The 12321-nt window shown below is 39.7% G+C and overlaps 1 protein-coding gene across 3 annotated transcripts in view; it reads left to right on the top strand.

Annotated features, from left to right (window-relative positions):
- Nucleotides 1-11710, top strand: part of SETBP1 (SET binding protein 1) — a 268383-nt gene extending 256673 nt beyond the window's left edge. For all 3 annotated transcript variants that reach the window (XM_033085651.2, XM_033085649.2, XM_033085650.2), the window contains 2 exons: nt 421-588; nt 6040-11710. In XM_033085651.2, coding sequence (XP_032941542.1) covers nt 421-588; nt 6040-6596 — 725 coding nt within the window. In that variant the 3' untranslated portion in view covers nt 6597-11710. The remainder of the gene's footprint in view (nt 1-420; nt 589-6039) is intronic.
- Nucleotides 11711-12321: the final 611 nt, after the last annotated feature.

Raw genomic sequence — 12321 nt, 5'->3', positions numbered from 1 at the left:
GCTCCTTACTCAGATGAAACACCCACTAAGGCAGGTGTTTATAGCAGAGAAGTATGTAACAATGAGTGGAGAATGAACTACACAGGAAATGATACATAGGCATTCCCACTAAACAAAGTTATGAAGGATATCTGTCTTTATACATGTATCAGGGTGTACATGTTTTTTTAGAAGAAAAAGTACTAATGTGGCCTGTTTTATTGGTTTACCATTGTTTATAGAGACCACTGATGGTGCACGCTTCAACAAGATGATCAAAAATTAATAACAATCACAACCTTTGCTAGTATCAAGACGGTATTACAGGAAATATGGAAATATATCAATGCAGCAAGGACAGCAACCGACTTCTCTTTTTTTTTTCAGATATATCCCCAGACATGTTACAGTACTAATACTCATCCAAATTTTGTTCCCCAGGAATTACAGGTTCCCACTTAAAAGCAGACCAGACTTCACTTCATGGTAAAATGGAAAGTTCTGCCTGTAATGTGATGACCAGAAGGAAACCAGCAGCTGTTGACAGTGTTGCAATGCCAAGTCCAGTATTATCTCTCCTACCTTCATCATCAGCAACATCTGAAGCAGGTAATGCTGTTTTCACTCCACCCTGTCTGTTTCTTCCCCATCTTCTTCCTTCTGAAGCCATACAATATGTTAACCCAATTCTCTTCCTGATTGGAGAAGTAGCTGCAAATGTGAATATATAATGTGGTAATCAGGCTGTAGCATTCCCAATGCTTTTTTACCATGATTGTATATCATGGCACATCAAATCTATTTTATTCACACACCACCACTTGTGCAATAATGAGGACACAAGTAGCACCAGCCTGTATAGTCTAGCAAGACTCCTGGGTTCCTTCCTCAGCCTCATTCTTCATTTCTTTTAAATGCTCCCATCCCTGTAGCAGGAGCAAACCAAATGCACAGTGAATAGCTGAGGAGCAGATGAGATTTTGTACTGCATACTTCAGTGATTTTAGTGTAATATTCTGTCTTGCAAATGCAAAATTGTCCAGGGCAATGAGCAGTGATTTAAAATACCGGAATAAATAAGTCAGAATAGCATGTTTTTCTATCAACTTATATTTTTGCTTCTATTTGAATCAGATCAGAAAGGTGATATCTTTATACTGTTGGAAATTGAGCCAAGTCATTTAGGCATCATCACGCCTTTTCTTGGGCATGGATAGAGAAGTTAATATTGCATTTTGTCTTAATTTCCAGCAAATGGAGAATCCACAGTTCATTGCCCTACTCCTAATGCAGCCATTAGGAGTTTCATAGCCTTGTCAAACTTTTGATGCCACATTCACAAAAAACATATTTGTGTCACTGATTTACAGAATTATTGCATATTTAATCATTCAACTGAAAGTGCTGTTTCAATGCACTTATTTTTATTCCCCTCTCACTTGCTGAATAAACAGTGAAAACTAGGGTTTAATGCAGCAAATTAGCGTCTGTAAAGATATATTTTTATATTAAAAAATTAGGATTGTCTGTTTAGCCTTTAATACTTCCCTGTGTATAAACCAAGGACAGATTTTTAAAGCAGCAGAGAAGGAAAGCACACAAATATTTTATGATCCGTTTCAAGATGAAAGTATATGCTTGACTGCATAGTTCATTCTTTCCATTTTCAGAAGTCTAATTAAATTGTTGGTTTATCTGTAGCCCAGATGTTGAAATAATTTAGCTGAAAACTGAAAGAAAGTGTGTTAATGGGATAACAGGACAGTGCGATGGGTTCCCTGTAATTAATAGGAAGGTCTTTGAAAATTCCTCCATTCAAATCAAGCTAACAAATTGACCCCAGCTTTGAGCAGCCTCCTCTGTGCCATGTTCTTGCAAGTGGCCTCAGGCACCTCCAAAGGGCTGGAGGATGACAGGCAGCAAGAAGAATTTTAGAGTGTCAGACAAAACAGAGCCTTCCAGAATAAACTTATGGGCCAATGAAGAGTCTGATCTACCTGGGCTCACCTCCTCGTTCATCATCACTGTGCTGGAGTGGGTCTTTCAGCCTCCTCTAAGCTACCCTTGGAAATATATCTGTTTTTGGTAGGAATGGCTCTCTTTGCTTCAGAAGCTGTTTCCAGCATCATATCACTCCTGCCTGGCCTCCCAGCATGGCCTGCAGCCATTTCAATTTGTGAGACTGAGCCTCAGTGCACCTGTGGACCCTGGGGAGGGGAGAAGCACCAGAGCTCCAGGTGCCTTTTTGGAAATGTGTAAAGCTGTGGTGTAAGGCTAACACTGGTTCTTGCCTGTTTTGGGGCAGCTAGGTGAGGTTGTTTGGAGAGTGGGGAAAGGATGAAGCAAAATTATAAAAGCTTGTGCTGCATCATGTATTTCTAGTATCTCTTCAGTTTGGGTTGGATTTTGCCTTCATGGAGGCAGCACATGGGGAGGTGGAGGGAGATCGATATGCCCAGGTAAAAAAATTATCCCCCTGTCCATCTCTGGTGCCTGGGGGCTGCCACATGTTGCATCACCTACCTCCATGAGAGCATATTCACTTTTTCATGTGCCTACAGGCAAACATAAAGTTACTGTTATCCACTTCCTCTTCAACCCCTTCTAAAGGAATTAATATAGAATTCATAAAGGAATTCAAATAGACAGTAGACAGAAGTCTTCCTCCCAAAGCAAGATTCCCATGAGCAAACAGCAAAATATGTACAGGAACAGAAAAAAAAAAAACCCAAAAAACTAAGACTAGCACGGAGCAGAAAGAAACCAAAAAAACTAACACCAACTTGGGTCCAGGGTTGGCCAGGGTCTGTCTGGATGAAATGGAAAAGATTAATACTTAGCTTTGTCTCTCAGCAGAGCAGTATATCACATGGCAATATAGGAAAATATTTTATATCAAAGATTGCTCACCAAGAGCTTCCAGATGAGTTGATAACACCTAATGGCTCTCACTTCAATAGTAGTTTACTTTGGCAGATCTCCCTGACATTTTATCATAGGCACACCTCATCAAAGCTTCCCCCTGCAGACCCATCAGGCTCTTTCTGCATAGTCTTCCTACACCAAGTGTAGGATCAGATGTCCCTGACGTTCAATAATCAAAATAATGCTGGGTTTCCTAACATCTCATTTTAAAAGCCTGACCTGAAAGCATATGTACTTACTCAGTACATGCATTCTGACTACTGGCAGACTGTGTAACAACTCAAATGATTTCTAGAGCCTGCAAGTTCAGAGGCTTGCTAGGAAGAAAGCAAAAGAATTATTAGTAGCTTCTAACAAGCTCCCTGAGAAAACCATAAACACCCCAAAGCATCTACAAAGGAAAAATTAGTGCAGTAAGCCAGCAGAGAACAGTGCAGAGGGTTGTTTTTTTTCCAAATGTGAAAATGCATTTCAGCACAGAAATGAACAGACTTCTAAGCTTGCAAAGTTTTATAAGGGCAAGGAAAGTATCTAAACATGAAAGGAAGCACTGCAAGTGGTGTTCAGCTTGTACATTTATATGCAGGAGCAGAAGCCTACCCATAATTGCCTGCACATCAGTTAATTTTGGGGAATTGGGCAGTTTGGCAGAAGGCAGATACCAACCTTTGCTCCACTCAGGCAGTGCCTACCCAGAATCAGGCTCCACTCAGGACTCTCAGCCTGACCTCTTGAGTGCCTAAGACATTCACTGGGTTTCAGGATGGACTGTGAGGTTCTTATCCAGTATCAGGACATCAAAACTATGTGCAAGGTCATCTTGAATTGCATCGAGTTCCCATTTCAGAGTTTAGAAGCTGAGGTCATCCTCTACCAGACCAGGTCTCCATTGACCACGCTCAGGTGGTAACACCAACATGCAGAAAAAACTGCCTACAGATAAATCTCTGTAAAGGCATAAAATCTTTGCAGGTACTTGGCTAATGCTTTATTTCAATATTTTTTCCCAGTTCGTTGGCTTACTTTTTTTCCAATGAAAATTGAGAGCAAAGCCAAATCTCCTGGTATCATCATGATACCTTGCCAGCTTTCCTGTATTTCTGTTAAATTTTCCAATTTTCCACTGTCAATCACCAACTGAAAAATTTCAGCTTTACTTTCAAAAAAAAAAACCAAAACAAAACAAATAAAACCCCATCTCAAATATTGGAATTCAGAAAAAAACATAAGGCTTGAAAACATACCCTAACAATAGAAATAAAAGGCAAAAGGTGGACAGTGAATTTGAAGAGTATGCCAAATGTCTGATTTTTTAGATCTTCTGACCTGAAGCCACTCTCAAGATATGGGAAGGAGGGACTCAAAGGATTTGGCTGCTTAAGGCTGAAGTTATTGGGACTACTTATGTCAATCACCAGTGAGGACAGATGAGAATAATCATTTTCTGTGACAGGGACTTAACCTTTTTTGATCAAATTTCTGGGAAATAGCTTGCTGCCACTTGCCTTGAGGGATCTTGAATCCACAGTTTTTAGGGGTGACCTACTTGGGAGGAATTTTGTGCAACTAATTAGCTTCTCCTGAGCAACTTGGATATTTCATTTCCTTTCTCTTTTCCTTTGGTACCAAAATGACTGCATTCCTCTTTTCTTTTGTCCTTTGTGAACCACAAACTGCAAATGGGTTTTATTTTTCTTTTTGGTGTGGGGAGTGGGTTACATATGGAAAATGTATTTTGTTTTGTAATTAATGAAAACCAGACTTTGGGAAGTTGGCCATTACAGGTCTTTATTTATAAGAGAGCATATGTCTGTGTTTTGTTTATGACTCACTCCTACTTCTTACATTGTAACTTGGGTTTGTTTATGCAAGCTCTTTGCTGAATCCAAGCAACATGGTGGTATAAGAGCCAATAATTTATGTTCTCCAAGAGGGGAGGCCGGTGAATGAGGTTTATTTGCTGAATCTGTCACAGCCCGTAGAGAACAAGGGGAGATTCTACAACTTGACAGCTCCTGGTTATCTACAGAAAATGCTACAATAGCAACTTTATTTAAACTACTGCTGGAAGATTAGCCTGTTAGCCATGCAGGCAGAGATAACCCCCAAATGAACCTTTCTCAAAATCTTGCCTGCTCGGGAAACTTCAAGGATTTCAAACCCAAATGACTGCTTGACAGTCAGGTGTAAATTAAGTTTGCAAGTAGATGTGGGCTGAGGTTAATTTAGTGGGATGTTTTATTCTTGCCAAAAAAAGAAATTCTGAGCTCCATCATTTCTTTCCCAGCAGCACGGAGCGGATATGTTAGAACTGAAAGGGAGCACCAGTTATTGCAATACCAGAATTAATACATTCTGCTTCCCTCACAAAGGGGTAGTTACTTCTAATCTGTGTGCAAATCCTGAACTCTGAACAGATGCCATGTTCAGGAAAGGACAATGAGACAATTTAGGCAAAACAAGCAAGGTCTCGTGTCCTAAGCAAAGGACAAGGAGCCAAGAAATTCTGGGTACTCTTCCCAGCTCTGACAATGACTCACAACGTGACCTTGGCACGAAACTTAACTACTTTGGACTTCATTCAGATCTAAAGCAAGTGATCTGTACCAGGGGTAAGCTTACTTTGGGGCCATTAAAGTCAATTTTATGACTGAGTAGTTTCAGCTGGTATCTGAAGAGATGATAGTAGAGAAACCCAGGCAGGGGTAATGAATTTGCCACAGATGAAGTGACCCACACATCTTGTCTCTGCCCACTAGTTTCAGCAACAAACACTTTTCATACTAACTGGCATTCATGACAAGAATTAAAGGCTGAATTGAAGACATCAGGATTATATCTTTGGGGTACAGAAGGTTTAATTGTAAAGTTGAGCCAATAAAACAGCTATGCTAAGCTTCCTTCTCTCTTATTAAAGGTGGAAAAAAAGAGAATGAAGCAAACCCGTGCTTAAACGTTGCTGTAGCAAAAGCTTTGTTGCTTTAGAAGAGGGAACAGGCAGAGTGAAATCTCTGAAAACTGCTTATATCAAAATTGTATTTTCATCTGCTCTTCATGATGCTGGAAGGAGTCAAAGAAGAGTTTCCAGTCACTGTTGTTTGACCTACCCCTGTTTCTCTCCTTGTCTCCCAACAGCCAGCTCACCACTGAAGAAAAGGTTCAAGCGCCGTGAAATCGAAGCAATCCAGTGCGAGGTGCGCAAGATGTGCAACTACACCAAGATCCTGTCCACGAAGAAGAACCTGGATCATGTGAACAAGATCCTGAAAGCCAAGCGGCTGCAGAGACAATCAAAGACAGGCAATAACTTCGTGAAGAAGAGGAGGGGGCGTCCTCGGAAGCAACCCCTTTCCTTTGACGAAGACTCCAGAGACCAAATGCCCGTTCTGGAAAAATGCGTTGACCTTCCGAGCAAAAGAGGTCAGAGACCAACACTCAACCCTTTGGTATTGGAGCAAGCAGCCACTCAAGATACAATCATGGCCACCATCGAGGCTGTCATACACATGGCTCGAGAGACGCCACCGCTGCCGCCTCCTCTGCCTCCTCCACCCCCTCCACTCCCTCTCCCTCTACCCCGGGCACCCCGGGTTGGAAAAAGGAAAAACAAGTCCCCGCAGGAGGAAGAGGAGGACGTGAAAGTGAAGCGGCACCGGAAAGGCAGAGGGAGCGAAAGCGAAGGCCTTCCCTAAGGCCAGTGCACCCCGCCAGATGTTGGGTGCCCACAGTGGAGCGCGCCAGGACTGGGGGACAGCAGGTGCACAGTCCGCCTCACCCCTTTGGCAGCACCAGACTGACCTGTCCCTTCAGCAGCCAGAACTCATTGCAGAGAGCTCTGCCAGCTGGGGCTCGCATCTTTCCTCTTCATCGCTTTGACCCAAGCCCCCCCCCCAAAAAAACAGGGGGGAAAGGCACGGGAAAAGTGGGGGATACAGGGGAGGAGGATGTGTGTCAAAGTTGGAAAAAGCATGAACTCTGCCGAGTATCCAAAACTAATCTGAATCTCAGCATTGCTGTTCTCATACCGTACCCAGAGGCGGGAAGTCATCCTCGCAGAGAGCTGAACGTTGTCACTGAGGGTGCATGCTCGACTCTGATTCTGTTTGGTGGGCCAGGTGAAACTAAGAGTAACTTTACCATAATAGAAATCGCTGTAAAAAAAGAAAAAAAAAAAGAAAAAGAAAAAAAAAAAAAAAAGAAACAAAGAAAGAAACAAACAAAGAAAGAAACAAAGAAGAAAAACACCCAACAAAAAATAATGTCATTTTCTCAACTGTGATATTGGTATAACCTATTTGATTTTTATTTTTAATTTTTTTTTCCAGTTTTATATGCATACCAGGCTTTGGGACAGCATAAACCAAAATGCCTGGCTCCTGCTAGAACTATATATTTCTTTATCATTTACTTGCCTAGTTACAACTAGCTGCAATATAGGCAATAGAAAATTAGAGCCTTACACGCGTGCACACTCGTTCCGAGTGCTATCCCAACAAACAATGGAATACCACAGCATTTAAAATAAGGTATACATGGATATTCGGTTACAATAGCATGTTTATATGAAGCAACTTGGCAATGGCATGTGAAAAAAGGGGTCATCCATCAGCCAAGTTGTTTTGATGCTCGGTACATATGAGTAGAGAACAGCAAGACACTTCTGGGGAATAGTTATAGTAAACATGGAGAAAAAAATCACCAAAAAAAGAATATAAAAAAGATAAAAGAAAAAAAAAACAGGACAGAAAAGAAATAGAATAAAATACAGGGCCCAAACCTACCAAGTTTTTACCATCTGCAATTCCCAGTAAAATTAACGGGAAAACCAGAATATGAATAATTTGCATTGGGTAGCAATGCCTTGATATTATCTTTTAAAGAAAATAGATAAAGTAGATTGTTTTAAAAAACTATAGAACAAACCCTATGGATAATAGATCCTTTCTTGGCAATTATCTCTGGAAAAAAAAAAAAAAGAGAAAAGAAAAGGAATAAGTGTTCTTATCTGAAAACAGAAATAAAAATGTTCAAAGGGTATCACCACTGCAATTGTATTAATGCCACTTTGGACATGTTCTCCAAGTTGTGGTTGCCTTAATAAACTAAAAACAATTTTTTTTTTGTACATAATGTAATTATAAAGCTCTCAGTCTGCATGGATGCAAACTGTGTGTGACAAATCGTCTCTTTAAATGGTCAGTTCAAATTGTACATTTCTCATTCGAGTTGTCCGTTAACCATTGATTGAACTTGGGTAAAATACCCAAGCTCCATTTCCACAGCCCAATTAAAATCTTTAGCTAAAACAAAGACTGAAGAAAAGCTGTTCCATTGCAGTGTCAATGCTTTTAAAAAAAAAAAAAGTCAATTGTTGAAATTTGAAATAGGTACTTTCAACTTTATTTCCTTTCTTTTTAAATCCTGCAATGCACTCAACACCTAGCATGGCAAGATGGATATTAAAATGGGAATGGGGAGGGAAGATTCCACCAAGGGAGGGGGGATTGGAATTACTTAATGGTTCACAAATGCTATTCCCTTTCTCGAGAAATCTTGAATTGGTTTATTGCCAAGGAAGCTTCATATAGCACGACACTAAAAATAAAAAAAAAGAAAAAAAAGAACCACGAGAAAACCCCACCAAAAAGACAAAACAACAAACCCAACAAAAAGTCCCCACAAAAAAAAAAATTATTGTGTTTCTATTCTGTTATTTATTTACAAAAATCATATCAAGACTATGGTGTTAGAGGAACACTGTAAACATACAACTCGTTGTTTTTTAGAGACTGATTTTTCTTCTGTGATAGCACCTTAGCTTATTAAAACTGAACGCATATGGGGATAGGATTGCGTCGGGGAGCTGGAAGAGGGGATGTATTTTTATTTTTATTTTTTAAGACTGGAACAAATTTTGAGGTCCTAACTCCTTAAAACTGATAAGAGGGATCGCAGAATTTTGTTTCCAACTTGTTTTGCATCATTCATCATACCTATTTGTGCTTTTTGTTTTCCAATTAATGCAGCTTAGAAATAAATTGGCTGGTTGCTCGTTCTGTTAAAACAATTTTGCTTTTCAGCTCTCTTGAATTAGCACAGTGTTATTGACTGAAGTTGTAGGCCTGCAGAAATAAAACCCTAAACCTCATTGAACTCCTCTCTTCTTCCTTAAAAAACATTGGATTGAGGTTTAGTTAATTTATAAATATTTTTTTTTCCAATCTCCTTTGGGCTTGAAAGTAGGTGACAGTCACTTAAAATGAGAGAAAAAAAATTGTAAGTTTGGTATTCCAGGTAGCTGAAATTAAGCCAGACAACAACTTATCCTTAATTTTATCTCCAGTGATGTCTTTCCTAGCACTGAACAGTATTTCAGTGTGTAGTGAGTGAAAAAACAAAGTTGGAAGGCAACGAATCTGTCACTGAACATCCACCGTGGCCTCAAGAGGATCAGAGTGCCCTTAAGGGCTGGATTTGGGCTGGACCTTTCTGGACACACTGGGATAAAACTGCCCCTGGGAAGGATAATTGAGTGGCTGCTGCATCCCATGCTCCTGAGCTTTGGGAAAAGAACGCTCTTATCCTTCCAAAAAGTGCTATCCAAAAAGCTGCTAGAGGCACAGTGTTTAGGGAGAGCATCCACTTGGAGGGAACAACCCCACAGACCCTTCATGGAGCAAAACCACGAAGAGGTCCTATTTGTCCTAGAGAAGCCAAGTTCAGACTTGGTTGCTAAAAGCTCTCAGCATGGGTTGGGCTCTATCCAGAAGCTCAAGGTTTGGTTTTTCATGGCAAGAAGGTGCTGGAGGAGCGTGGTGCTGTGGTACAGCTTTGTCCACACAACACCCTCATGCAGCTGGTGCTGGGCTGACAGGAAGAGTGGCTTGCTAGTGTCATAAAGAGCAGACTGAAAATACTGTTAGATGGCACTCAGAATTTGTGTTCTGCATGTTGCATAGTCTATAAAGATGATAAGCAAGTTGCTGACAGAATAATATTTTAAGGCGATGTACTACATGCAGATCATAAAGGATTTAGTTTTAGGGCTTAAGGCTAAAATCCCACTCCTGCCGTTTATTACCCAACAATATTCCTGTAATGAGCTTTTTGATTTTTTCCCTTACCACAAGGAAGATTTACTGAGGAACTCTCTAGATTCTCTCCACACATTTCCAAATACTGTATAAAACTAGGGTGAAAGCCCTTTTGCTTACTAAGACCAAAAAAACCTTTCAAACACCTCCACTGTGTCACAGATTAGCACACATCTGAGCATGCTTCAATAAAACACAAAACAGTATCACGTGGCTGTGAGCCATATGAAGTGAGGCCACGGGTTTGCATCCACTCTGTGGGTCTTTTATTCCTCAATCCAGTGTAAAACCAGAAATGGGGATAAATATTCAGGGAGAGAGGAAAAAAAAAAAAAGAAAAAAACAAAAAAAAAAAACATTACCACTTGTGTCTCCAAGACCTTCATGCTGCCAGTTTCTTGAGCCCTTCAATATTAAATTTTCTGTGAAGCACCTTTCATGTTTTTGGATAACTTAAAAAAAATTGAAAAATATAAATTAAAAAGAGGTGAAAATAGTCATCAGCTACCCAGGTATCCTACAGCATGGCCCATTTGGCTGAAATGCTGTGGAACAGAGAATATTCTAATTGTGAATATTTGGGTTTCATCTGGTGCAATGGGGTGCTGGTGCATCACGAGGGCTTCTGAGCACTACAATAATGCACCAAATAAACAGAAATCACTGTTCCAAACACAAGGATTTCCCTAACTCTTAAATTCACAGGCCCTGATTCAGGACTGCACTTAAGCATATCCAAGGAGCATCCTGAAGGGTTTGAAGAACAACTAAAAGAATACAGGGAAAAAAGAAACAAAACAAAACAAACAAACAAAAAAAAAACCTAAAAAAAAAAAAAAAAAAGATGGTTTTCTGAATTGAAAAAATAAATATCTTGCCCTTTTAATGCCTCTTCTTTCCATAACATCCAAAAACTGGGGTGCAGCAGTTCTGAGATAATTAGAAGCACATTTCAACAAAGGACACGTATTGGAGATCTCCTTAAGATGCCTGCCTAGGTTGCATAAAACACTACATAGAAAAAAAAAGAAAAAGAAAAAAAATATAAAAACATGAAAAGAGCTGCCAATTGGACAACATGGGGAAGCAGTTCAATCCCATGTTGTTTTGTTTTACTTTTCTTTTTCTTTATTTTTTTAAGCTATTTCTTAAATAATAAATGCACATGAAGTGTTAAATATGTATATACTGTATTTCAAAAAAATTAAAAAATCAAACGAATGGGGCACAAGATTGTTCTATAAGTCGTGCTGGCTAATTTTTAGTTTGTATTCATAAGTGGTTTTTAAAAGCCTTTTTTAAAGTGTAATTTGCATGTTCTACTTTGATTGTATGTAAACATATTTTAGAGCAAAAAAATGTATTTGTATTTTATTGAATATAGAGGCAAGAAAAAAACTTGTACATTGTTTGAAATGTTCTTTTTGTAACAGTTTTTATTCATGAAGCATTTTTGTACATTTAAAAATGGATATGGACTTGATGTTCTTTGAGGCTTAGATACATCTGGCATGCTTTAATGTCATGCTCCTTCATGATCTTAGATGTTGGTTTTTAAACATTTTTTTCTAAAACAAAGCTCAGTCTTTTCGCTACCAAATCAGGTTAGCACAGTATAGAGCACTTAACTAAAAAAAAAAAAGAAAAAAAAAAGTTAATCCTATTCATATGTTATTCATTGTGTGAAATTAAAGGAATTCAATTCAGTCTAACATGAGTTGTGAATTCTTTTGTCTTATTTTCCATCTGTTTCCCATCACTAAGGAGTTTAATAGCTTTTGGGATACTAATACCATGCATTCACAAGCCCTCTTTATGGTAATGGAGAAAAACATGCTTTGGTTCTGCTCTTTTTTCTTTTCTTTCTCTTTCTCTCTTTTTTTCTTTTTTTTTTTTTCTTTTTTTTTTTTTTTTTAAATTTTTCCCAGAATATCCTTAAAAGTTAAAAATGGACTGTGCCCTGGGCTCCACGGGCAGAAAGGGGATTCACACTTCAGTGCTGTGCCTATCACTAAGTGGACAGAAACATCTCTGGTCCAAATCGTGTCCTCAGGCACCAGCAGAGTGGGAAATGCCACCCAGGTGGGATTTCCACTCCAGAAGCAGATGGAGCATCCCTGTCCAGATCCCTGCAGGGAAGGCAGTCCCAGGGGCTGGGCTGTCAGCACGGGGGTGACAGGAGCCAACTCTCTCCTCCCAGAGCATCACAGAGGAAGGGCTGCAGGCCAAGGGGTATTTTCCGTTCAGCGCAGCCTCACGCTGTGACCATGGCACAGGGCACCACTTCTTGGATGGTTTTAAGTTTCCTTTCCAAATTACTGCT

This window comes from Catharus ustulatus, chromosome Z (genome assembly GCF_009819885.2).
Source record: "Catharus ustulatus isolate bCatUst1 chromosome Z, bCatUst1.pri.v2, whole genome shotgun sequence".
Classification (NCBI taxonomy): domain Eukaryota; kingdom Metazoa; phylum Chordata; class Aves; order Passeriformes; family Turdidae; genus Catharus; species Catharus ustulatus.
The sequence above is the reverse complement of the archived record's forward strand: the minus strand, read 5'-3'. Positions and strand labels throughout refer to the sequence as shown.